The 27,669-nt window shown below is 44.5% G+C and overlaps 1 protein-coding gene across 2 annotated transcripts in view; it reads left to right on the forward strand.

The window, feature by feature from the left end:
- slc49a4 (solute carrier family 49 member 4) overlaps positions 1-24,634 on the forward strand; it is an 87,213-nt gene extending 62,579 nt beyond the window's left edge. The window contains exons 9-10 of one of the 2 annotated variants that reach the window (XR_014569918.1): positions 20,370-21,361; positions 21,439-24,634. Coding sequence is in view for 1 of the 2 variants with exons in the window: in XM_083776087.1 (XP_083632213.1) it covers positions 20,370-20,485 (116 nt within the window). In the remaining variant the exon portion in view is untranslated. Of the gene's footprint in view, positions 1-20,369 lie in introns of both variants that reach the window. The other variant, XM_083776087.1, reaches the window with a different exon arrangement.
- The last annotated feature ends 3,035 nt before the right edge of the window (positions 24,635-27,669 follow it).

A 27,669-nucleotide genomic window follows, 5' to 3' on the forward strand; every position in this document is an offset into this window, starting at 1 on the left:
ATCCACATCCAATCCCGTGTGAGCGTATAATGTCTGCGTGCGCGTGTGTGTGTGTGTGTGTGCGTGCTTCCTTTTTCTTTAAACCCATTGCCTCTGTTTTTGCCCACCTCTCTCCACGGTCTGATTAACCTTCACATCACAAAGCCAATCAACTGGAATGATGAGTAATACTTTGAGAGAATGGGACATGCTCTCTCTCTCCCTCCTTCCCTCTCTCACACACACGCTCTCTCTCTTTTCTCCCTCCTTTGTTTTAGTCAATAGGAAGATACAATTTCCAGATCCCCTCATAAATATTCATGACGCTCACTCTCCCACTATAGTGCCAAGTTCTTCTCTTCCCGCGGTTGCCGTCACAGGCAGGTGGAAGCTAGCTAATGACAGCTGCTGCCTGACAACTGCATCCTCAAGCCTTTACACTAGTGTAGTTGTGGGTGGTTGTAGCGCCAGCCAGCCCACGGGACCCGGGGCTGACAAAAGCTCTCCGGGGGGGATGGGGGGGCACGAGGACTTCAGTTCACTAACGAGCATGACTAGCACAGACAGTCTCTCTCCGTATGTTTTCAAGTCGAGACGAGTCAAACATTTATAAATAACCCATTTAGGCCTGACGTCGAAATAAAAAAATGTCTTCTGAATCCTGACAGTTTTCTGAAATATCCTCATGTTTCTGTATCGGTGGTGCTCAATATTTCATGTCAAGGACCCCCAAAAAATTATATGCATTTGGCCACCGACCCCTATCTGAAAATATGTTGTTCCAGGGACCCCCCCCCCCCAGAAGCAAGGATTTGAGTTAAAAAGGTTCGCTCTGAAAGAATATATTCAAAGATTTGCGCCACATTTTCACGATTTTTGTGTGGTGCAACCACTCCAATGCCTGTGTTCACCTATGTGCGTACAGTATGTGTTGGTTAATGAGCACCAGTATATGACTATGAGTACCAGTAGGGGCGCTGTTGTGCCAGAAACAGAGAGAGGGATAGTGCTGCACTAATGCTAATGAGAGAGAGAGAGAGCGAGAGAGGTGGGGGGGTGGGGGGAGTTGCACCAAAAATACACAATTTTGAACAATCAGGCTTTCTCATCATATACATGTAGGGGCTTTTATGGAAATGTCTCAACTGATTTGGTGATACTGATTTTGATGTCAACAGTGTAGCCCTACTTTATATAATCCCTCTACTCCCGCTCTTCATGGAATAATAATACTAATGCATTACAATTTGGAACGGGAACGAGCCTGGGTTTATCTAGCGTCGGCATTATAATAAATATAGAGGATTCAGAAGACATTTTAGTAGAATCGTCCTCTGGTCTAAATGGGTTTTAATGGGCCAGTTGCCTTTCTGCCATGAGCTGTATCCCCTGTTCTGTAAAAGCGTCGAGCAGAGGAGCGAGCCAAGAGTCCTGCTCAATATTCATTAATGGACGAGCTGAGATGAGAGAGAGAGTGATGGAAGGTGGATGGGGGATGGGGGGGGGGGTGAAGAGACCCTGAACTTGTTAGTCCCGCTGATTCTAATCACAAGCGATGGCGTTTTGTATTCCCCGTGCCGGGAGTTGGGTCCGTGTTGGTGATTAATCATGGATTAGAAGGCTGTGTATGGTCCAGACAGACGCCGACAGACAGAGAGCATCAAGGAGATTGACATGTAGCAGCTGCGATCCAAAGCACGCACACACACACACACCGCCACACGCGCACACAAATACTGTACGCACACACACAGGCCTTATAAAGTATACATGAGTCCTCTACAGGGGGACTGACTGATATATAGACTGTTTGGTATGGGCAGAGGTGTGTGTGTGTGTGTGTGTGCGAGCATGCGCTTATTTCGTTGACTAAAACTATGACGAAAATTTTTCGTCGACTACCTTTTGTCACTGACACTGACTAAAACTAAATATAAACTAAGCTATGATGACTAAGACTAAATATTTAATGACGATTTCGTCAACAAATAAAAAACTAGAGTAAAACGTTACGGAGGGACTAGTGGAGAAGAGATCCAGTAGAACTAAAAAGACAAGTCATTTTTATGACGCTCTACAGCCGATCTACAAACTCACAACGCGTCACGCTGCCAATGCATTGTGAGCTTCTAGATCGCTATTTTCAGCATATGATACGACCAAGTGTAAAATCAGCGATTACGTACGACACCATCAAGGCCCGCCTGGTGCGCGTGCCCGCGCTGTGCGTGTGTGCGTGCGTGCGATTGTCTGTGTAAAGTAAACGCATGTCTGATGTGCTGAGATGGATGCTGCTGACATAACTTGCGTCTGACGGCTGAAGAGAGTTATCAAGGCCATGATGATGGAGTTTTCTACTGCTCCACTGACTCCTCACATCCCACACGCTCGCGGCAGCAAATTTCTATTTTAGTTATAGTCATAGTCTTTTGGAATGAAACTTAATTTAGTTTTAGTCACATTTTAGTCACTTGGAATGTGTTAGTGTTAGTCTAGTTTTAGTCGACTAAATATAAGATTTTAGTCGACTAAATCTACAGTTGATTTAGTCGACTGAAATGTATTTTGTTGCGTGTTGACGCCGTCGTAAATTACTGTTTTTACACTACGCGTTGTGAGTTTGTAAATCTGCTACTTTCAGCATGAAGTGTAAAATGACTTGTCTTTTATTTATACTGGATCTCTTGTCCACTAGTCCCTTCCTAACATTCTTAATCTAGTTTCTATTTGTTGACAATCAATATATTTAGTCTTACTTTTAGCCATCATAGCTTGTTTTCATTTAGTTTCCACCAGTGAAAAAAGGTAGTCGACGAACATTTTTCGTCTTGGTTTTAGTCGACGATCAGACGGAGTATAGCTCACTTGGCAGATACGCCTGATTCCAGTGTTAATTTCGTCGACTAATACTATGACTGTGACTGAAAATGTTCGTCGACTACCTTTTTTCACCGACGACAACTAAATGGAAACTAAATGAAAACTATGATGACTAAAGACTAAATATACTGACAATTTCCTCAACAAATAAAAGCTAGAGTAAAATGTTAGGAAGGGACTAGTGGACAAGAGATCCAGTATAAGTCATTTTACACTTGGTTGCATGCTGAAAATAGCCAATCTACTATTTTGAGCAAGTGTAAAATCAGCCATTATCAGGCATCAAGGCCCGACACACTACAACTAAATCAACTGTAGATTTCGTCGACAAAATCTGTGAGACACAATCGGTCTAGATAGTTTATTTTCGATCAGGTATAGTGTAGAATGTATCATGCCACATTGCCACTATGCCATATTAAACATGAATGAAATGACCACAAATCTGTAAACCGTGGCTGGTGAGATAATCTGTTCCTGTCGGCCATTTTGATATGTAGCGACCATAATTTGGAGGTGCTTTTCTCTCTCTTAACCATTTTAAGGTTTCGTCGTACGACACTTTACTTTGTCGTAGATTCTTTGTCGTGTCGTGTCGAATAGCGAACATAGCTGAGCTTGTACAGTAGATTTATTTTGGCTATTTAAAGGACTGTGAAAGTAGCAGGTGAACCTCAGTAAACCCTCCGCATAAAGTTACCAGTGAGTAAGAAAAATTAAATAAACGGAACTAGATTTCATACCCTGTTTAATAAATAAAAAACAGCTGTGTTTCTGTGTTTGCCTAAAGAGATTGTTCCCTGTAGATTAATGTATTATGTAAATTCCCTATGAAAAGGTTTCGGGTGGTCTGTCTTCCTTTTTTTTTTTTTTTATTCCATTTGTGTAGTCCTTATAATGGAGGTGGCACATAACAAGCAGGCTTCAGACTTGATAAATTCCATACCAGCCTCCTCGTTTTAACCCCCCCCCCCCCCCCCGCCCGACATCCCACCTATCGGTTGAAGAAGAAAAGAAAGAATTGGCAAAATATTTTTTTTCCACCTCAAAAGATTCTCATTTAATTCCAGTTTCCGGTTCATTTTAGGTTTTTGCTTTCATGTTGCCCCCAAACTGCCCACTTCTGCATTTCTGAAGCGCATTTCCTCGCAAGCCAGAGAGCCCAGAACACGTTTATGAATTTAGAACTGCCGTGTCCATTTAAATATGTGCGCGGAGCAAGAGGTCTCGGCTCAGTGAGTGCCGTCTGCCCGACCAACCCACCCACCCCCTCCCCACAAAGTGCTTTAACCCATTCTGGGCGGGGAAACCCTTTTGGTGTTTTAAGCATTATGTTATGCTTTAGCTGTTGAAAAATAGCAGATCAGGTCTGCTATTTTTGAAAAAATCTTTGAATATATATATATATATTCTCTCAGAGCGAACGTTTTTTTTTAGCTCAAATCTTTGACTCTGGGGAATAACATATATTCAGATGGGGGTCGTGGCCAAATACAGATCATTCCAGGGGTCCTTGGCATGAAATAGTAAACTGTCGGGATTTAGAAGACATTTGTAGAATCGGGATCAGGCCTAAATGGGTTAAATTCCAAAAGAGCTCTCTGTGACTGAGAAACATGAATGGAAATTCAGAACCGTACCCATTTTCATCTGCTGTGCCTGTGTGATTTAGCGCGCTGCGGTGGGCAGAATACGAAAGCAGGGAGACGGCGGCAGGCCGAATGGGTGGAGGGGGAGAGGAGTGGAAGTGGCGGCGCTTGGTTTGCTGTTAATTGTTAAAAAGCAGTCTTGAGTTATTTGCTTTGGTCAGTTAACCACACGAAGCCGCCTAGTAGCCATCCCTATTTGCGGGGAGAACATTCAGGGGAACGGTGTTGATTTTGACAGACAAATTTTAGTTTTTAGTCATATTCACTTGAATACTTTGTATTTAGTTTTAGTCACATTTTAGTCACCTGGAATGTGTTAGTGTTAGTCTAGTTTTAATCGACTAAATGTAAGATTTTAGTCGACTAAATCTACAGGTGAGCCGACTAAATCTACAGGTGAGCCGATCTACAAGCTCACAAGCTTGTGAGCTTGTAGATCGGCTACTTTCAGCATGCAACCTAGTGTAAAATTACTCATACTGGATCTCTTGTCCACTATAGTCCCTTCCTACATTTTGTTGACGAAATCGTCAGTATATTTAGTCTTAGTTTTAGTCATCATAGCTTAGCTATAGAGGGTATGCGCATGCATAAAGTGAATGGCAGATTGAGTGGCAAAGTGAGTGGCAAAGTGAATGTAATGTTGTTTAAAGTCATTTAATGGATTCAAATAGGACTTTTCTGTTTGGATGTATGAGCTGTCGAGGCCAGAAAGTAGTTTTTTGCCACTCAGTAGGCATTCCCGCATAACTTCCGGGTATGATGATGATGTCACACGCATACCCTCTATTAGTTTCCATTTATTAGTTTGGTCAGTGAAAAGAGGTAGTCCACGGACATTTTTCGTCTTAGTTTTAGTCGACGAAAACACTGGTCTGAGCCCACCGACCAGGCACCACCAACCGACCCACACAGTCAAAGAATTGCCACCATTTTCCACAAAATGTTTTTCTATTTATTTATTGTTTTCTCCCCATTTTCCATTCCGTTAAACTTTACAACACGCTTGAAAGAAGCGAATCACGTCGTCTGTGCGAGGCGAGACTTTTTTTTCCAACCCCCATGTGACGTTTTCTGTCAAGGTGAAAAGAAAGAAAGTCAATTCTGTGTAGCGCTCCCTCCCTCACTCCTGAGAGAATCAACAGTTTGATTTATTTATTATTCCGTTTCTCCTTTTTTTATTATGTTAGGGAGAGGATTGGCTCTTGAGCCAGAGAAAGCATTGACATGGGTACATCAAACACACGCACACGCACACACACACACACACACACACACACACACACACACAGGAGGAAGCATTGACATGGGTACATCAAACACACACACACACACACACACACACACACACACAGGAAGAAGCATTGACATAGGTACATCAAACGCTATATTATTACTGTAGATGTGTTTACACAATTGAGCACACACACACACGCACACTGGCTCTTTGAATAATGCAGGTAGGCACACTCACCAGCTCCCATCAATCTATTCTACAGTACATGTTATCCCATGCATACTAACGAGGGCAAACGTACACATTTGCAATACCTAATGCACTTCTCTCGGTATGCTAATGCAGCTTTCCAGTGAATTATAATATTGTCCCCCACTCTTAACTCAAATCTCAAAACGAGCCATATTGAGAGTTCCCATTAATTACAATGCCGTGTTGACCTCAATTAAGACTGATTAAGACAGACGCTCTCTGTCTCCCCTCAGGCCTAGTTGTTCATCCAATACCTCCAAACTGGCATTTACTGTAATAGGCTCTTTAATGTGATGAACTGACTGATGGCTCTGCTGATGCACCAATGCGTTAACATCCTTGTTTGAGAAGCGGGAGGACATCAGAAACAAGTGGGTGTCGTGGCGGATTAATCATTTGTTTTAATCCATTCAGGACGGAGGAGGAATCCCTTTTGGTGTTTTAAGCATATACTGTAGGCCCTCATTTATCAATCGAGTGTAAAATCTGCCACAGATTCGAGTGCAGGTTTCGTAGTACACCCACGTCGCCACGGCATTTATAAAGTGATCGCAAACAGCTGATCCTTCCTTAATTTCGTTCTGACGTTAATAAATGTGACGGCTGAAATCTATCTGGCCTTCCCTCTCACCTCGCTTGCCTTGTTATGTCCACGCACGCACGCACGTACATGACACGTACATCGACATCGCATCGCCATGAATGGAATTAGTTTGTAGGCTGGCCTATATACATTTTACCCATTCGTGCACGGCGAAGGCGTGATACTGCGCACTGCTGTGATATTAAAGTCCTGTGGGTGACTCAGTGATGACTGCATGAGAGATAGGCTATCATGTCGTCAAGGCAGTCATAATCAACGTTTATGTAGTGATTTGATCATTGATGAACGAATCATAAACATATGGATGAAGGCTTGCTTGCATGTGTGCTGGTATGTGTTGGCGACGCACGCCGCGGTCCCGTCCTCCCGACCCCCGAGTTCAGGATATTTCAGGATATCACTCTGTCACCATCATCGGGACAAAGATGTTTGTACTGTACTACAACACCATCAGAGTGTTTGACACAGAGGTCAACCACACCTTCTGCACAGCCGCTTCCAGAAGGACGTTGGGGTCATTCAGCATTTACCTACAATGGAGAGCTGTACATATTTGGTGGCTGGAACGGTAACCAGACCTTCAATGATGTGTGGAAATTCCGTCCAGAGACCTTCTCCTGGAAGAAGGTTGAGCCCAAGGGGAAAGGACCAGGTCCAATGTACTACAGTATATGAGGTGTTGCATGGTGGGAGATCGTATCATTCTTTTTGGAGGACACAAGCACAGAGCCAACACACCCACTGATGTGTTGGCTCACATCTTAGACTTGAGTCCTTCTCTTAAGACTTTATGTAAACTAGCAGTTATTCAGTACGATCTGGACCAGTCAGAACTCCCACACAACATCAGGTGGGAACTGGTAGCCATGACAACCAACAGTGTGCTCACTGCCAACAGAACCAGAAGACATTGTGTCCTCCTCTGACGTCACGTGTGACTAAGTCTATGGACTTTGTATGACGTCACGTGTAGATATGTCAGGGTGGTGGTTTTCAAGCAGGACCCAAATGCAAGGAAGTCGGGATCTTAGAAGTCTTTATTCAAACAAAGACCTAGTATAGCAGTATAGCGGTAACACTAGCAAACAAAACATAGACTTGGAACTCAGGTGACAATACAATAATCCAACAGGGAACACAACCAAACACAGGGCTTAAATAGGCACAAGATTAACAGGACACAGGTGAACTCAAATCAAATCAACACAAGGATTGGCTGGGGAAAATCAAGACACAGGTGAAACAAAGAACCAAAAATCAGGGAAGGTGAGACAAGGCAGGAAACTACTACAAGGTAGGACAGGAAACACAAAGCATCACTTCAAAATAAGAATCAGGAACACCAAACAAAACCCACAGAAGGCAGATCCTGACAATACCCCCCTTCAAAGGGGCGGATCCCCAGACGCACCAAAAAAACAACAAACAGGAGGGACCAGGGCACTGCACTGAGGGACAGGACTGAACTGGAGGGACAGGGCAGGACAGAGGGGGCAGGGCGTAAACAGAACTGGACTATAGTAAAGGGCCAGGGGCTGGGGACTAAGGCAGGGTGGAGAGGGGCTGGGGAAGACTGACCAATACAGAACAGAGAGAAGGATAGAGGACACTGGCAAGGAAAAGGTGACGAGAAACGGGCAGAAAATAGACAAGACCGAGTAGGAATCACGCACACAAGCAATCAAGAAGACGCACACAAGGGCAAAGACATCCAAACAGGCAACACACAACTAGGTGAAAATCTGACAAACTACCAGAACCAGGAAAACACTGCAGGCTACAGACATTCCACACTCCACAGGACAGACAAAGAGAGACAGCGGAACGCACAACCATACTTCCGGAATCACATTGAAGTGGGCAAACACACTGACAGACATGCAGATAGGCACATAGACAAGCAGACAGGCATCAACTCAGACAGACCAACAGACAAACAGATTAACTGACACACAGGCAGGCAAGCGGACAAACAGGTGATCTCACACAACATCAGGCGGGAACGAAAGTCAGAGGGTAGACAGGAGGACTGGGGGGTAGACAGACGGACTAAAAGACTAGCAGACAAACTAGCAGACACACAGAGAGGGAGACAGGCAGACACACAGAAAGGGAGAGCAGTAGGCAGACCAAGCGAACCCTCCACCAAAGGGCAGGACATTTCAGAACGGAACAGAGGAGGCTGGGAAGAGGAAGTAGCTTGGGGAACAAAGGGGCTGGCATACTGGGACACAGGGGAGAAAGGCTGCAAAACTGGGGAAGAAAGGTGGCCAGGGACAGGGCTAGAAATGGGACTATGATGAGCAGTGCTGGGTCTAGGGCAAAGAGGCTGAAGAGGGCTGGGACATAATGGCTCTGTAGAGCATGGGGACAAAGGCTCAGGAGGACATGGAGACAGGGACTGGGGTAGTGGACACTGAGACAGGGGCATAGGGGGAGAAGAACATTGGTCAGGTGGTCGAAGGGGTACTGGGAGAACACAACAGGCCTCACAAGGCTGGGGAAACACTGGGAGGACAGAACACTGTGGGGAGGAGTCTGGTGGCTGAGGGAACACTGGGAGCACAGAACAGGGTTCCGGTGTCAGTGGGGACACTGGGAGGACAGAGCAAGGGTCTGGTGGCTCAGGGGACACTGAGAGGGCAGAACAAGGGTCTGGTGGCTGTGGGGACAATAGGTGCACAGAACAAGGGTCTGGTGGCTGGGGGGACACTGGGAGGTCAGAACAGGAGTCTGGTGGCTGAGGGGACACTGGAAGGACAGAACAGGGATCCGGTGTCTGTGGGGACACTGGGAGGACAGAACAAGGGTCTGGTGGCTGGGAGGACACTGAAATGGCAGAACAAGGGTCTGGTGGCTGTGGGAACACTGAAATGGCAGAACAAGGGTCTGGTGGCTGGGAGGACACTGAAATGGCAGAACAAGGGTCTGGTGGCTGGGAGGACACTGACATGGCAGAACAAGGGTCTGGTGGCTGGGAGGACACTGAAATGGCAGAACAAGGGTTTGGTGGCTGTGGAAACAGTGAAATGGCAGAACAAGGGTCTGGTGGCTGGGAGGACACTGAAATGGCAGAACAAGGGTCTGGAGGCTGTGGGGAGACTGGGTTGGGTACAACAGCGACAACCAGAGGCAGTTCAGAATGTTCAACAGGGGTGTCAGCAGGGAAAAGGGACAGGGTTCCTGGCAAACTGTCAACAGACGAGGACACAGACTTACAGGTGGGGACAGACAGGATGTTGGCAGGACCAGCCAACACAATCTTAGGCAAAACTGGGGGCAGAGTCACTGTAGCGCTGGGCAGCAGTGGAGCCTCTTGAACACTGGGCAGTGACACACACTGGGCACTGGATAGCAAGGACTCCAAGGCGCTGGGCAGCGAAGCATCCAGGACGCTGGGCAACAGGGAACGTTGGTGGTATCGGGAGCCATGGCGCTCACGCCCCCTTCTGGAGGTCCCACGGATTCCCCTGAACACGACCAAACGAGACCCCTCAAATGGGTCTTGGGCTGGAGTCGGCTCAGGGTAGACGGGTACCGAGTCATTACAGACAGGATCTGGGAACTTTACGGAACAGGCAGGTGTAGGGAGGGCCAATGAAGTGCAAGGCTGCAGAGTGTCAGCGGCACTGGACACAGTGAAGCTGGGCAGCTCGGTGAAGCTGGGCAGCTCGGTGACGCTGGGCAGCTCGGTGGTGCTGGGCAGCTCGGTGACGCTGGGCAGCTCGGTGACGCTGGGCAGCTCGGTGGCGCTGGGCAGCTCGGTGACGCTGGGCAGCTCGGTGACGCTGGGCAGCTCGGTGACGCTGGGCAGCTCGGTGACGCTGGGCAGCTCGGTGACGCTGGGCAGCTCGGTGACGCTGGGCAGCTCGGTGAAGCTGGGCAGCTCGGTGGTGCTGGGCAGCTCGGTGGTGCTGGGCAGCACAGGCTTGATGGTGCTGGGCAGCACGGGCTCGGGTACACTGGACACTGGAGAACCAAAAACTCTTCTCAGCTCTGTTGTGAAAGAGGAGTAGCTGGAGCAAAACCTTTGTTCCTCCTCCCATGCATCAATAGCCCAGGATAGGGCCTCTCCTGTGAGCATGTATCTCACATAAGCCAGGCGGGAATGTTCAGTGGAGAAGGCACGTGCCTGGTCCTCAAAAACTGCCCAACACTGGGCAAGGAAAGAGTCACATGTCTCAGGATTACCTCCATAACGGTCAGGGTGAGGAACGTGGAGCCCCTGGGTGGGCAAGGCATGGGCAGGAGTCAGAGATGGCAGAGTACAGGCATGTGTCACAGGTGTGAGCACTGACAGACCTGGGCATAGTGGCTTGCTCCAAACTGCTGGCATCTTGAAGAATAAAAAATCTTCCCGCTGGGTCCGACGTGGTTGGATTATTCTGTCAGGGTGGTGGTTTTCAAGCAGGACCCAAATGCAAGGAAGTCGGGATCTTAGAAGTCTTTATTCAAACAAAGACCTAGTATAGCAGTATAGCGGTAACACTAGCAAACAAAACATAGACTTGGAACTCAGGTGACAATACAATAATCCAACAGGGAACACAACCAAACACAGGGCTTAAATAGGCACAAGATTAACAGGACACAGGTGAACTCAAATCAAATCAACACAAGGATTGGCTGGGGAAAATCAAGACACAGGTGAAACAAAGAACCAAAAATCAGGGAAGGTGAGACAAGGCAGGAAACTACTACAAGGTAGGACAGGAAACACAAAGCATCACTTCAAAATAAGAATCAGGAACACCAAACAAAACCCACAGAAGGCAGATCCTGACAAGATAAGTCTATGGACTTTGTATGACGGATATTCTTCTGTACATCAAATTGCCAAGTCAATGGTAAATGACGGCTTGTCCGGTAAAGCGGCAACACAACACATCGAATCAATTAATTAACAGACAATACACGCTTGTGTACGACAGAAAAACAGCCAAGGACAAAGCGTACGCCAGCTCCCGACCAGACGTGACTTTTTGTCCTACTCAAGTTCAATTTCAAGCTTTGCCGGAAATGGTAAATGTCGAAAAAATGTCGGTAATTTTGGCGTGTACCCATATTTTGGCGTACGCACGGTTGATAAATGAGGGCCTATGTGAATGTTGTATTTTAGCTATTGAAAAATAGCAGATCTACAAGCTCATAGCGTGGCACCGAGTGCCGCGCTACGAGCTTGTAGATCTGCTATTTTAAAATGTGAAAATGTGACGCAAATCTTTTAATATATATTCTTTCAGAGCGAACGTTTTTACCTCATATCTTTGGGGCTGGGGGGAGGGGGTCCCTGGAACCACACATTTTCAGATGAGGGGTCGGTGGGCCAAATACGGATAATTCCAGGGGTCCTTTACATGGAAAAGGTTGAGAACCACTGACATTGAAACAGAGGTTTTTCAGAAAAATTCGTCGTCGATATGTCTCAATGCCTTTCTGCGATTTGTCCTTGTTTTTGTTGCCAATGTCGCAGTTATTAGCAGTCATCACGGAGACACAGACACATTTATTAACCTCAAATTATCCGTGGGTATAGCGAGTGACGGCCCGCACAGCATTGGGTCGTTTAAACGTGACAGGGGGGTCACAGCCAATTAAAGTGCTCCCTTCCTGTAATGAATCCTCTGCTCTGACAACATTTCTGGCGTTTTTATTGTATCGGAGAGGGAGTGTGGCGCCCATGGCTGCTGTTATGACCTGCTGATTAGCTACCTGTCAGCTGTAGAGAGAGAGAGAGCAATTAACCCAATTATCCAGGGAATGCAATGTTAGGCTATTGCATGTGACGTACAGCATTGTGTGTGTGCGTGCATGCAACTGCGTGCGTGTGTGCGTGAAATCAGCCACTTCCATCAGTGTTGATTTTGATTAGTTTTAGTTTTTGAATACCGGTAGTTTTCATTTAGTTTTAGTCACATTTTAGTCACCTGGAAATGTCTAGTTTTAGTCGACTAAATATCAATGTATTTTACTCATACTGCATCTCTTGTCCACTAGTCCCTCCCTAATTCCATTTGAGTCGAGTTTTTTTAATTTGTTGACAAAATTGTCAGTATATTTAGTCTTAGTTTTAGTCATAGTTTAGTTATAGTTTTTATTTAGTTTTGATTAACTTTTCGTCAGTGAAAAAAGGTAGTTGACGAACATTTTCTGTCATGGTATTCGTCAAAGATAGAAATCAACACTGACTGAGCACATTATATAGTTTAGGGGAGTTTAGTTCAGTTTTGGGCCTCCTCTCCTCTCCTACTTCAACTCAGTTCAGTTTGTGGGCCTCCTCTCCTCTCCTACTTCAACTCAGTTCAGTTGTTGGGCCTCCTCCTCTCCTACTTCAACTCAGAGCATTTAAATAGATCCATAGTAGTTCGCTGGGCTCCTCACACACATTATCGCTCCAAGCTCTTCCTTTACATGTCAGAGGGGAGTGATTGAGCTGCTTATCCACTTTTACCACAGCACAATATTGAATTACCCAAGAGCTCCTCAGGCCCATATTAGCATTCACACAGGGCTGCAGACCGTTACAACACACACACTCACACACACACACACACACACACACACACACACACACACACACACACACACACACACACACACACACACACACACACTTTAAATGGATGAGTCTCTATGATGCATATGTGTGTTTGAAATCGAGTGAGAGAGAAGGAAAGAGTGAGTGAGCGAGAGAGAGATGGTGGGTCAGACAAACACAACTCCATTAACCTGTCGTCTCCATCCCAGGGTCTCCCGTTGTCCGTCTCACACCCCTTTTTGATTAACGAGGCTTATTGCCAAGGCTTTTTATTTGGGCCGAGCCTGTGGCCTTATATTATAGCCTAGGGCTGAAAGAACTTTCTGAAAGTTCTCTGAAATACCTGTTTCTATGTCAGTGGTTCTCAAACTACTTCATGTCAAGGACCCCCAAAAATGATATGTAATTGGCCACCGACCCCCATCTGACAAATATGTTGTCCCCCCCCCCCCCCCCCCCCCCCCAGAAGCATAGATTTGAGTTAAAACGTTCGCTCTGAAAGAATATATATTCAAAGATTTGCACCACATTTTCACGATTTTTCAAAAATAGCAGACCTACAAGCTCGTAGGTCTGCTATTTTTCCAACAGCTAATGGATAACATAATGCTTAAAACACCAAAAGGGGTTCCCGCCCAAAATGGGCTAAAGCAGTATACTATTAAACCTTTTTCCATATCAAGGACCATTATTTATTCAGCATTTGAGCTACGGAACCGCCGTTTGATAAGATGTAGCCTCTCGGACTCAAAACGACAGAATATTCGTTGAGACGTTGACACACAATTCCATACTGTTGTCAAACGTTGATCAAAATAACAATTCTTTAGCATGGAACTCACCTATGCTTTTTATGGCATAGGCAGCTGCCGGCAGGATCCACCGGGAGAAACTATGTGCACCTGCGCGACATGAGACTAATTACTTAGAGCGACGGAGAGAGAGAGGAGTGTGTGTGTACATGTGTGCGTGTGTGTCAATGTAACAAAGGTGCAGAGTCAGACGATCAGAAATCAGCAGAGAGTGAGCAATGTTTGCACTACTCTATGCCGAATTGAAGTGGACTTTTTTTTCTCTCCCTGGAAATAAAAACGTCTGGGTTTCCGAGGCTACAATTCTTCTACATTCTCTAATTGGAGTTAGATTTCTTGTAAATGAAGTAATTCAGATGTTTAACATTAAAGGACCACTTTTCAACCTACCTTCATATGATTGGACTAATGTTCATGATAAAAATGAATGCCAAAAGAAAATTCCTACTCGGTCTGTGTCTCATACAGGAGGGCTGTGGGCAGTTCAGAAACCTGTCCACCAGTGACGTCAAGCTAATTATCGTTCTCACGATAATACAAATCTAAACATTTTTGTAAAATAAATCTTGTTTAAAAAATAAATCTGCCTATACGATGATGTCACTGGTGGACGGGACTCTGAACTGCCCACAGCCCTCCTATGAGACACAGACTGAGTAGAAAAAAATGGAGAGACAGCGAAATGCCTTCACGACGGACGACGTACGTCGCGACGTATATTTTTCCGTCGCAACGTATATTCGAGTACGTCCTGGCGTAAATATCAATTCGTCCCGGCAGAACGGACTCGTCGCGGCTATATCTACCCGTTTGCGACGTAATATGTTGGCTATTATTTTCCGTCGCACCAGAACGGGACTCGTCGCAGCTATATCTACCCGTTGTGGCGTGAGCTGGACTCGTCACGGCAGAACGTGACTCGTCGCGACTATATCTACCCGTTTGCGACGTGCGCCTCGCCGGTCCGGTCTCCAGGCGAGCCTGCGTCCTTCATATATTTTTTTTTCTGCTCTCGTTGGACTTAACTTTAAAAGTCCAATGGAACACCTCTTTGTAACGGGTCGCTGTAGTATAGTGGTCTAATTCCTCGCCTCTCTATTCTTTTTTGCTGAGGACGCTGGTTCAATTCCCGCTCGCGGCAAACCAAAATTATTATATTTTAGACAGACAGACAGACAGACAGACAGACAGACAGACAGCCTGTCTGCCTGCCTAATGTATTGTAAATAATGTATTCATTCCATACGGCTATATTTTTTTAATATAAAAACTTTTGTCTTTCGCGCGATTCGAACCAGCGTCGTCAGCACCAAAACATTGAGAGGCGAGTGATTAAACCGCTGGACTACAGCGGCCATACGTTACAAAGAAGTGTTTCATTGGACTTATAAAGACAATAGCACCCAGCTGCAGTCTCGCAAGGGGAGGGACCGGAAGTGCTTTTATTTCCGGCTTCCACGTGCACAAGCGCACATACACGCACGCGAAATATAATGCAATATGTAATAATCAGCTCATACATTATAAAGACATTATTGCATTATGAAGTTTTATTACAGTATGAGTCGCCTATGTGGAGGTTCTTAATGTAACACATTATTACATTATAGAAAAATCTATTAAGTTATGTGCTCGTCTTTTAATTACATTATGAGCTGATTATTACATTATGAGGTCAGATGTAGAGTTGCTGGCCGCCTCAGCTCCATATATGGAGATCTAGGTGATGATCCAGTCTTTTCAATGTATGGCTATCCAGGGTTTGATGAGGTCAGTGTCGGGATCTTATATCATATGGAAACGGCCATATATGGCGGTGTGACGTGTCATGAGGCGTGACCATATATGGAGGCATGACACGAGGCGTGACATGACACACTTACTGACTGACTGACGGGAAATGCAGGTTTTCATAGTAAATTAAATGCATATGGTCGTGTGTCTGTGATCTATGGTCTGGACATGGTGTGTGTGGGACAGGGGTACGGGGTTATAGCAACTTATTACATTACTTAAATGCCTTGATATCATTATGTTATAATCGACCATATAGGCCTAGCCTATTATTGCATATCATTTTATTATTGTTAGATTTGCATTTCTTCAAATATGCACACTTATACCACCAACTAATAAGCTTTCAATTAAAATATTACCTACAACAAACTACTTCAAACTTTTCCAAACCGACCACGTAATTATGTTTAAGCACAGATGGTACTATATACACCCGGCATTTAAGCGCGCACCAGCAAGTGCGTGTCGTGCACGCGCATTATATTTCGCGTGCGTGTATGTGCGCTTGTGCACGTGGAAGCCGGAAATAAAAGCACTTCCGGTCCCTCCCCTTGCGAGACTGCAGCTGGGTGCTATTGTCTTTATAAGTCCAATGAAACACTTCTTTGTAACGTATGGCCGCTGTAGTTCAGCGGTTTAATCACTCGCCTCTCAATGTTTTGGTGCTGACGACGCTGGTTCGAATCGCGCGAAAGACAAAAGTTTTTATATTAAAAAAAAATAGCCGTATGGAATGAATACATTATTTACAATACATTAGGCAGGCAGACAGGCAGGCAGACAGGCAGTCTGTCTGTCTGTCTGTCTGTCTGTCTGTCTGTCTAAAATATAATAATTTTGGTTTGCCGCGAGCGGGAATTGAACCAGCGTCCTCAGCAAAAAAGAATAGAGAGGCGAGGAATTAGACCACTATACTACAGCGACCCGTTACAAAGAGGTGTTCCATTGGACTTTTAAAGTTAAGTCCAACGAGAGCAGAAAAAAATATATATGAAGGACGCAGGCTCGCCTGGAGACCGGACCGGCGAGGCGCACGTCGCAAACGGGTAGATATAGTCGCGACGAGTCACGTTCTGCCGCGACGAGTCCAGCTCACGCCACAACGGGTAGATATAGCTGCGACGAGTCCCGTTCTGGCGCGACGGAAAATAATAGCCAACATATTACGTCGCAAACGGGTAGATATAGCCGCGACGAGTCCGTTCTGCCGGGACGAATTGATATTTACGCCAGGACGTACTCGAATATACGTTGCGACGGAAAAATATACGTCGCGACGTACGTCGTCCGTCGTGAAGGCATTTCGCTCCACCTGAAAAAATGAGTGAGGACCTATTATATGAAGATAGGTTGAAAAGTGGTGAAGTGGTCCTTTAATGTAACTCTTGAGAGCGTAAAACGAAACCATACCGTGCAGGTAATTTTTTTGGTTTTGTTTTACGCTCTCAACAGTTAAAGATATATAAGGGGTCCATTTGGTTACCAACTCTCCCATCATTTAGCTGGGGACCACCTGGAACCCTCTCAAGGATCACTGGTGGTCCCCGGACCACTGGTTGAAAACCACTGGTCTAAAGTCTACTTCTCAGATACCTCATATCTTCATTACTTCCAATGAGTCTTATGTGCACACTTTAATGCCAATTGCAAGTGTTTAATACTTTGGAAAATATAGCACATTCTGTGACCTTAAAACAAAGCGAAAAACATAAAATGTGTCCTTTTCTTTGGTTGAAAAATCCTCTTCTTGCATTTCTAAGTGGCATTCTTCTGTATTACAATGTTCTATAAGTCAGTACCAATCAATTCCAGGCATGATTTGACATATTCAATTGTATTATAAGGATATATGTAAATTTATAAAAGAAATGAGAATTTCTGTTATTTCTCATATAAAAGTTGTGGTAACTGGTAGAAAGCTACGAAGTTGGTAGTGCTACCAGGGCTTAAATGATACCATAAAAAAATCATCCATAGAATTTGCCACCAGAATCTTTCTCAGAACCTTTTCATGAAATTCTGGGCTCTGGCCAAAGCAAAGCAAAGTTGCTATGTTTACCCAGGGTAACTGGACTAAGCTCAAGATCTTGTTTACAGCCAGGCCCTGCTCATAGAACATTTCATGGTAGGGGTCCAATGCCTTGCTCAAGGGCACTTCAGCGGTGGTAACTTTAACGTGCCGGTCCGGGGATACGAACTAGCGACCTTCCGATATCAAGACCGCTCCGCTAACCGTTCGGCCACCGCTGCCCTCAATGGCCTAATCAAGTCATCATCACGCTATCAACCGTTTCTGTGGCAACGAGCTTCACATAATGCCCCATGCCACCATCTCGCTATTCCTCTAGCCTGCTCTCTCTCAATCGATCGCCGGCATTGGGCCGATCGAACCCCAACCCCGGGTTCCTGTCCCCCTGTTCCTGTCCCCTCGGATATGTGTGTTCTGACCGAGTTCTGACCTGTTTCTCTAATATGTACCTGTGGCGTTTTGCAGACCACGGCCATCTTGCCGTCAGAGTTTGGAAGCACTCGTTTTCAGTAAAGCAACGTCCCGCTGCCTCCTGCGTTATGTGCTAATTTAAAACAGGTGGTACGCACTACGCGTTGAGTGATACTTCCAAACTGCAACACTTAGAAAAATAATCACCTGCGAGGACACAAAGTAGTGCGTCACTCGGTGCCGCTCTACGAGCTTGTAGATCTGCTATTTTTCAATAGCTAAAGTATAGCATAATCCTTAAAACACCAAAAGGGGGCTCCCGTCATTCTTGTTTCCCCATCAAGTCTGGCCTGCCCACATTGGCCACCACCACCACCTGGCACGCCTTGTCAACATGTTGCCGAGACAGTGCTGCTGAATGACTTTTTGAAAAGAGGACAATTGATTTTGCTGTTGACCAGACTGTGCGTTTGCGTGCGTGCGTGTGTGTGTTTGTGGTGGGGTGGGGTTGTGGTTGCGTGTGTGTTTGTGTGCCTGTTTGCGTTTGAGATAGAGAGCTGTATTGGTCTTAGTGTTGATTAGTTGAGAGGCCTTTGGCTGTAGGGCAGTCCGTCTTGTCTAGCCTCTTGACTTGCCCTTCAGATCCAATATTGTAGCAGACAAACCCGTTCCACCTTTCCTCCGCTTAATGGAGCTTGAAAAGAGCAAGCGGGACCCTCTCTCCGTCCATACATACACACTGTGTTTAGGTTCAAGTGTGGGTCAATGATAATGTGGAAACGGAAGCCGACGCCGTTGAATTATTCGGGGATCAAGATGATTGCAAGACCGCAAGCTGTTCTTATTTCATTTGCGAGAACGGCAGGGGGGGGTTCCTACCGTTGTATTGATTAGCCATTCCACCCCCATACTATTATTATTCATAAATTATTCAGCACGACTCCATTCCAAGCTCTCATTACGTTTCTCTGAGTGCATATTATGTATTACTTACATTTAATTATAAAGGAACACGTCATCGTGTTGTACATATACCTCAGGCTTTGGTGAGTCTCTCAAGCTCAGACTCTGAGGTCTGAGCACGACATTCTTTTCTGCTGCTCTACTGGTTAGAACCACTATGTCATTAATGTCCAGGAGAGTGACCCCCTATGATTACCATAACATGGTATCCATAATATGTAATGTATACCGTTGCTGTCGGGAGGAAGCCTCATAACTCCATTTTTGAGGTTTTTCATTATTATTATTATTTTTGCATAAATCAGTGCTATTGAACACCCTTTACGTCTGTGTGTTGTTTCGAAAATATTGAACCAATGGAAAGTAGTAAAGAAGTGCTTTGGACAAAACCTCTTAACTCCATTGGACCCTCAAAATGTCTGCTGAAGCAACCAACTCCACCACCTCTCCCCCTCTCATGGAATTAATTGACAATATATAAAGTTACAACACCAACTTTGATGACGCTGTATTGCTTTGTTTTAAAAAATATATATGGTTTTCTTAATTTCCTGAATTTGTTTTTGGAGTTATGAGGTTTCCTCCCGACAGCAGAGATATTAGATTAGCCTTTGTTGATCCCCAATGGGACATCCAGGTGCCATAGCAGAGAGTAATGGCATATAGATGAGCCAACCGGGATGGATAATGAATGAAGGTAAAACGTAATTAAAATGCCAGCCTATAACAGAAGGTCAAAGCTTCCAATCCCCACAACGGTCAACTAAGTGAGGTGGAACAGCAGCTGTCCCCGCTAGCCGGAAGCTTCCTGGTTCTGATCCCCAGCTCCACTCTACGAGTTGAAGTGTCCTTTTAGCAACACACTGAAACCTAACCGCCACAGACAAGCAGGTTGATGCCTCGCATGGTTGCCCCCTCGTGTGTGTGTGTGTGTGTGTGTGTGTGTGTGTGTGTGTGTGTGTGTTAAATGTACCATTACTATACCTACAACTGTACAGCCACAGGTGTTGATTGAAGTGTGTACTTGAGCAATACACTGAACCACTTGCAAGTCATTTCCCGATTAATTTCAAGTAACAAAATCTCAGAGTCCTCGGATAAATTATTATTAATGCTTAATTTAATTCAATTCATCTGTCTCTCTCTCCCTTTGTCTCTGTCTGTCTCTCTCTCTCTCTCTCTCTCTCTCCTCCCCCCTATATGTCTCCGTCCATGCAGAAGTGTCCTGGCTGAACTGGTCTCTGACGGGCTCGTGTCTCTTCAGCCTCGTCCTCATCCTCTTCTTCAGGGAGTCCTACGACCGCCTCTACCTGGATGTCTTCGTCTCTGTCTGACAGACACCGCCAGCACAAAGAAAAACTAATCAATCAATCACACACACACACAAAGAACTAAACAATGAAACATTGCACAAAAAATAAGAGGATGAAAAAGAGGAAGAGGGGGGACGCTGCGGCACTCCCTCGCTAAAGGATTTATGGGGCGATGTCCGTATGGGACGGCACACAAACTGACTTTTTTGCTCCGGGTTGTATAAATCTACAACCTTACGTTTGTGTGTGAACAAACGGCTCGTCGACGGTTTAATTATTTTTAACCAATCATGGCATGAGGGACTGTTGTTGTAGTTTTATTTTACAGGTGATGTAATGTTTTAACGTGTTGCCCCCCACCCCCCCATGTGTTTTAGTTCACTGGCACTTCCAATAGAAGTAGCCCCCGATACTGGCTAGACGCCGATCTCGCAAATATACGGTTATCTACGAAAAAGGAAGAAATGGGAAGGCAAAACTGATGCCATGATAGAGCCTCTAGGTGCCATGATGGTGCTATTAATAACACTTTGACTTATATTCACGAGTTGCCCAGAGTTAATTAATTGTAGAAACACTTTTCCCTGCGATTCGAGTTATGTTTTCATTGTTTAAATTGTTTTTTTTTTTTAATCATTTTAAGTCATACGGGACAGAACGGGATATGAGACGCGTTTTGATAACGTCATCGCAAAAAAGATTCCGTCTCGCCGGCGTGCAAAGGGTTCTGGGAAATGGAGTCCCTATTGTTTACAATGGCGAGTCTTCCGGAGGAAGAAGCCGTACGTGCGCTGCCCGGTGTGACCGCCGCCATGGAATGCTTTTCTACACTACGACAAGCGATTACACCGTTTTAAAGTGGATTTTAATGACAAGCAACTCGGTGGCTGTTCAAAGGTAACGTTAATCATAGGCAGTCTAGCCTTGAAAGACGGCCGTAAACTGACGGCATTAAACCTGTTACTTACAGGAAGTCAAAAGGTCATTATTGGATGGCATGACGTCAACATCAAGCCAGCAGGCCTGTCGCTGAAGAGTTCGGGGGGAAAAACAAGGGACCTCCTAGCAGGGTTTTTTAAGTGCCACTCAAAACTATGGGATATGAGCTGGGGAGACATACCTACTGTACATACTGTACACTGTTAAGTGGCATGTGGTATTGCCCTGTCATATAGTGACAGACACACTTATCTCCGCCTCGAGACTGTTATTATTATTATTATGCAAGAATGAACATTATCTATATCTAAAACTATTTGATGCTGCACTGGCCATCTGTCTGCCAGTGTCATGGGCTGTGATTTGGATAAGGTTGCAAGAAGGGTGGAATTAGGGGTGTCAAAAAAAATCGATTCAAATTAGAATGGCGATTCCCGTTCTGAACGATTCAAAATCGATTCATAATTTCCCAAAAAGTTTGTATTTTATTTTTACATTTATAGGAGTTTCACTACATGGTGTTTGTGATATGAAATGTAAGCTTACCCTAATCACAGTAAACATGTCTTCAGTCATTTTCAAGTTACTGTAGTATAGTCACTTCAGTTGGCTGGAGTAGATTGCGATGAAATCCTATGTATTGAATCGATAATTATTTTGAATAGAGAATTGTTTTGAATCTGGAAAAAAAAATGCTTTTGAATTAAAAAAAAATGTCGATTTTGAATCGAATCGTGAAGAATCGCAAACGAATCATGGGACAGCCAAAGATTCACAGCCCTAGGTGGAATTCCCTGTGTCTGTCATCCAAATCCAAACTAAGGGAGCACCTTCATCATTTAGACTTTATTCTCATACGGTCCACCATTGACCACGGGTCTTCTATCGTTGTTTTATTCATGTTTTTTTTTGTAACTTAACCTAAATCTGACATGTTTGTTTTTATTTTGTTTGTTTGTTTGTTTTATTCATAAATGAATGCATATTTATTGGGGGGAGCACGACACTAACAGTTAATACTATTTTACACAGATAATTAAACTTTGGCAAAGCCTTGGGTCAGTCGTTGAACGCTTGGCAGTGCACCAACCAACCAACCCAATCCAGGGGATTTTAGTTGACTGTATTTGACTGTTGGTAAAACGTATAGAAGGAGAATAAAATCTGCACTCTCAGTAATAGGAGTTCTTGTTAAACCCAGGACGGGAAATCCCTTTTGGTGTTTAAAGCGTTATGTTATACTTTAGCTATTAAAAAATCGAAAGAGCTTGTAGATCTGCCATTTTTTAACGAAAGGCCTGCGCGCCGAAACGCGCCTGTCTGGTTTGACTGCTGCTGCTGATCTTCAACATTATTTAACGAGAACTTTTCCTACTATTTCTGAGAGTGTAGATTCTATTCTCTTTCTATGCATTTTCCCTGAATCTGCACCCAAGCAGCACTACGCCTGAACCCTCACAGACTGTCTATCTACCCCGAGTTGAGCGTTGCCTTTTTCCCCTGAAGTGAGTCATGTTCGTAAAAACCACATCACGACTGCCAAGTTACTCCTCCTCATGCAAGGCACAATGCTCACCAGCAGGTGTCACTGCACTTAAGTTGAGTTTAAAAAAAACTGACGGAGAGAGAGCAGCACATTATCACTTGAGGAAACGGACACTCTTAACCCATTTAAGACCTGAGACCAGATTCTACAAATGTCTTATGTTTGCCAGTTGGTGCTCAAACTCTTTCATGTCAAGGACCCCAAATATATACATATTTTTCGAATTTTCCACAGACCCCCATGTGAAAATATGTTGTGCCCCTCCCCCCCCCCCTCCCCCACAGGGGCAAAGCCACATTTTCACGATTTTTCCAACAGTTAAAGTTGCAAATAACGGTTAAAGTGGTTAGAAGCTATGTAAGGCGACACAGATGTCGTTCCTCGGGTCTAAATGGGTTCTAGAGCAGGCTGAACTGATCGGTGTGAAAGCGCTCCAGCCGTGACGTGAAGGTCAACTCTTTTCGGGACAACATGCGTACGACCACAACAAAACATACTGTTACTGACGTTACTGACACTGACCAAACACACCTGCCATTTTATCCCGGTTTGTCTCTCTCTGGATCTGACCTTTCTGTGACTTTTTTCTCTTTGTCTTGTGGCGGAAGCCAAACATTCTCTCTCTCTCTCTCCTGAGTCAGTCGCACATGCACATGAGCCACAGGGGGGAATGTTTTTTTATTTGTCTTTTTCTTGGGCTCGGCATACTGTTTTCGGTGTATTGTGTATATCTCGACGATGCTTGCTTTTTATTTGTTTTATTTTATGCTCCATTGTACATAAAAGGGTTGTCTTTTACCTTGTTGAGTGACATGTTGCCTTAATAATTACGCAGAGCGAGCCATACATGGAGTTCCTGTTTCCTCCTCACTGTGACTGTACTATCGTGTAGCATATTGGGAAGAAGAACTGTTTTTGTGGTTTCACGGTTTCCATTATTCCTCAGTGCGACTTTTATTAATCATTTCCTGGGGCTTTGTGGGGTTATAAAATGTTCTTGTTCTTGTTCTTCTGTGGAAAGGAGAGGAGAAGAAAAAAAAAAGACCATGTTTGACTTGTCACACGGAAGATTTTTTCAGCACCTTATTAAAAAAATGAACATTTCCAGAATATACCTACCTACCACTGTTTTTCTTCGTTCTGTGCTTCCGTTGTTTAGTTGATGAACAGGCAGAGGAAAGGTTATTAAGGGACTAGATGACATCATGCCGTAGCAGAGTACGAGCTTGTTTTGGGGCTGCTATATTGGCAGACACCGTGACACTGACTCACATAACGACTTGAGGCACAAAAAAGGACAGTCAGGAGCACAGCCGCGCTTCCCCTCATCAATCCTGTGTCGCGAGCAGTGGTTGGGGGGGGGGGGGGGGGGGAGTATGAGTTCAAAGGTTTTAAAGGTTTCATGACATTAATTTTCATTTATTTTTCGTTTTTCTTTTAGGTTTTATGACCTCCAAAAAAACCCTGAACTTTGAACATTCAGTGGATTTTTCTGTGGTCTGGAGCTTTCTCTGGGGTTTGGAAGTAAGAAATCCCTTTAACTTAAGTAAGTACTACAATGTAGATGTGCTCCGTTACAAGTAGAAGTCCCGTATTGAAAATGTACTTCAGTAAAAGTACAAAAGTATCTGCATCAAAATGTACTTGTAGTGCTAAATGTTAAAAGTATACTCATTATGCAGAATGTCTCGTTTCAAGTTTTCAAATGTCTAAAAATCATTTGAAAATAGCAGATCTACAAGCTCACAATGTGTCGCGATGCGACGCATTGTGAGCTTGTAGATCTGCTATTTTCAATTGGCCGTAATGTGTGTGTATAGGGCTGAAGTGGTCAATGCATGTTTTGTAATCATAAAATCTAATCTACAAAGTAACTAGTAAAATAACTCAAGTTTTCAAATACAATATTTTGCCTCTGAGATGTAGTGCAGTAGAAGTAAAAGTACAGAAAATGTGACATACTCAAGTAAAGCACGAATACCTCAAACTTACTGTACTTATAAGTAAATGTACTTTCCACCATTTTGGTCGCGGGCTGAAACTTTCGGCGCACACACAGTCACGATGATGATGAAGTGTACAGCTCAGACTTAAGCCTCCATTATATCCCTGCATACAGCCATTCCATCCCCTGGCTCCTCTGTCTGTCCCCCCATCCCTCCTCCCAGCTGTGGAGGATGAGGCTGATGAGCTCATGTTGTGGTGATGCGTGCCAGAGTGCCGGCTGGGCCTCTGCTCCGGGGCTGGTGGTGTGCATGCGAACGAACACGCTAGGCTGAGTGTAAGTCCTATTCCTAGGGTCTGGTTCCAGTCAGCCTCGCTCACTCACTGCGCTGTTTCGTGTGACTATATAAGCGGACACCGTTATTGATTTTGACAGCGCTCTGCCGAGATATATGGAATCTCTCTCTCTCTCTCTGGTGCAACTAAATGGCTGGAAAATGGAAATTAAGAGTTTACATAGTACACATAGTGCATGCATAAACTTTCCTTAATGATTATCTGGTTTCAGTAATTATTCATGATGTATTTTCTCTATTATTAAGGTTATTGTAGCGGTCAGAACCCCTGAAGTAGAGAAGTAGCCAGCTGTACAAGATTAAAAACCAATTTAAGGCAATCATAAACTCATTCAAAAAGAATATATACAGTTAAATGAACAGTAAAGCTGCACAGTTCTCAAAAATATATATGTGTTGAGGTGTTCCATAAATATATTAGTAGTAGTAGGTAGTCATCTTGGCCCCGTGTGTGTAAGATGAACTGTGACTGTCTGCTGACTATAAGGATCTGCTTTAGGCAGGGTGTGCCTGAAATGGAGCACGTCCATAACTCAGGCCCACGAGGGCTGTGCTGGAATGTAAAATGACTTCACCATTAGTCCTGTTAGTGGTACTATGTTGGACTTTAGCAGTACTGTACTCAGCGCGCTGACGTTGACATTTAAAATATGTATTCTAAATCCTGACACTTTTCTTCATGTTTCTATATCAGTGGTGCTCAATATTTCATGTCAAGGACCGCCGACCCCCATCTGAAAATGTGTTGTTCTAGGGACCCCCCCAGAAGCAAAGATTTGAGTTAAAAACTGAAACTCTGAAAGAATATATATTCAAAGATTTCAGGCACATTTTCACGATTTTTCAAAAATAGTAAGTATAACATAATGCTTAAAACACCAAAAGGGGTTCCCGCCCATGGTCTTTGTAGCCTAAATACTTTACTTGAGTTTGTCAAATTTACTATGCTTTTACTTTTTCGGAGGCAAATATTGTACTTTTACTCCACTACATTATTTGACAACTTTAGCGACTATAGTTACTTTGTAGATTTTGAATGTTATTACCAGTAAGACGCCCTTAGGGCGAGAAGCGGGGCGAGGTCGCGTGCACGCATCCACCTGGCCGGGTGACAGCAGACTGCTGGGTGAGCGCTGGTGCTTTGGCATGGGGGGGTCAGATCAACATATGGAATGAATTCTGTACTGGCCATATATGGAGCGTGTCTTGAGTGTACAGGCTTTGATGAGGTCAGATCAACATATGGAATGTCAGAACAGGTCAGCTCCATGTATGGAGATTTATAAGGGTCTGTTTAGCTCAAATCTAAAATGACACATAATATCCCAAGACCGCACCTACTGCCCCTTTAAGGGGTGGGCCAGGTTTGCGGCCTTCTGTTTGACAGAAGCCTGCAGTTGGGTGTTTGTTTGGAAGACAATGGAGGCCGGATGGAGGGGTCATATAAAAGCATATAAGCATCCTGAATCATAGCCACGTTGATAACGTTTGTAATAAACTACCTCTGGAAATCGGTCTTGAGAGTAAAGACCCACAACCTCCAGATCATGTAGCTATGGTGCTGTGTCATTAGTCAGAAGGTTCATTGTTCCGAAATTACTATCCCTATCTCTAACCCTAACCTAAACCTAACCGCAAGCACGGGAGCAAACCTAAACCTAACCGCAAGCACGGGAGCAGTGCATGTTCGGACTAACGGGACTTCGGATCTATGGGCAGTTTCCGTAGCTATGTGCTAACTCACTGAGCTACTTGCCCACGCACATACCACAACATGGTCTTCCTTTGCCTTTGAGTAACAACATTGATAGCACAGTGGCTCAGCCTCCCTGGGAATCAGGAAGCCACAGGTTCAAGTCCCGGCTCTGACAGCATGTCCCTTGTGATTGTGACAAGTCAAATGGTTTCAGCAGAGAATTGCTGCCAAAGTGAATCTTAGTTCCGTCAACCTAATTTGATCTACAAAGATAATCGTTACTAATATATATAGTAGGCTATATGTCATCTTTTATCATTGAAAAACGACATACTATGCTATGTCATTTGTCATGTTTTTCGACGATAGTATAGGCTATGCCGTTTTTTCATGATTTTCATAAATGTTTTCATCGTCGACATACAGCATGTAAAATAATCCTACATGCTACGCTGGGTCAGTTGACAAGTGACCCAGGTGGCAACAGCAGAATAACAAAACAAAATCTAAATAATAACGATTGGCGCCTAATTCAGTTGGTTTTGAGGATTCATTATCTCTCACACTGATGTTGCTTTTGGCTATATCCTCCAAAGCCTCATGTGGTGTGAAACCGCCGTTCCACGGAAACCAATTAATTGTCCTGTTTGTAATAAATTAATTGTTACTGGAAATTGTCTAAGAATTCATCCAAATGATAAAAGTAATCATGCATACATTTGAT

The sequence above is a fragment of the Protomyctophum parallelum genome (genome assembly GCF_964188405.1).
Source record: "Protomyctophum parallelum genome assembly, chromosome: 11".
NCBI classification, from domain to species: domain Eukaryota; kingdom Metazoa; phylum Chordata; class Actinopteri; order Myctophiformes; family Myctophidae; genus Protomyctophum; species Protomyctophum parallelum.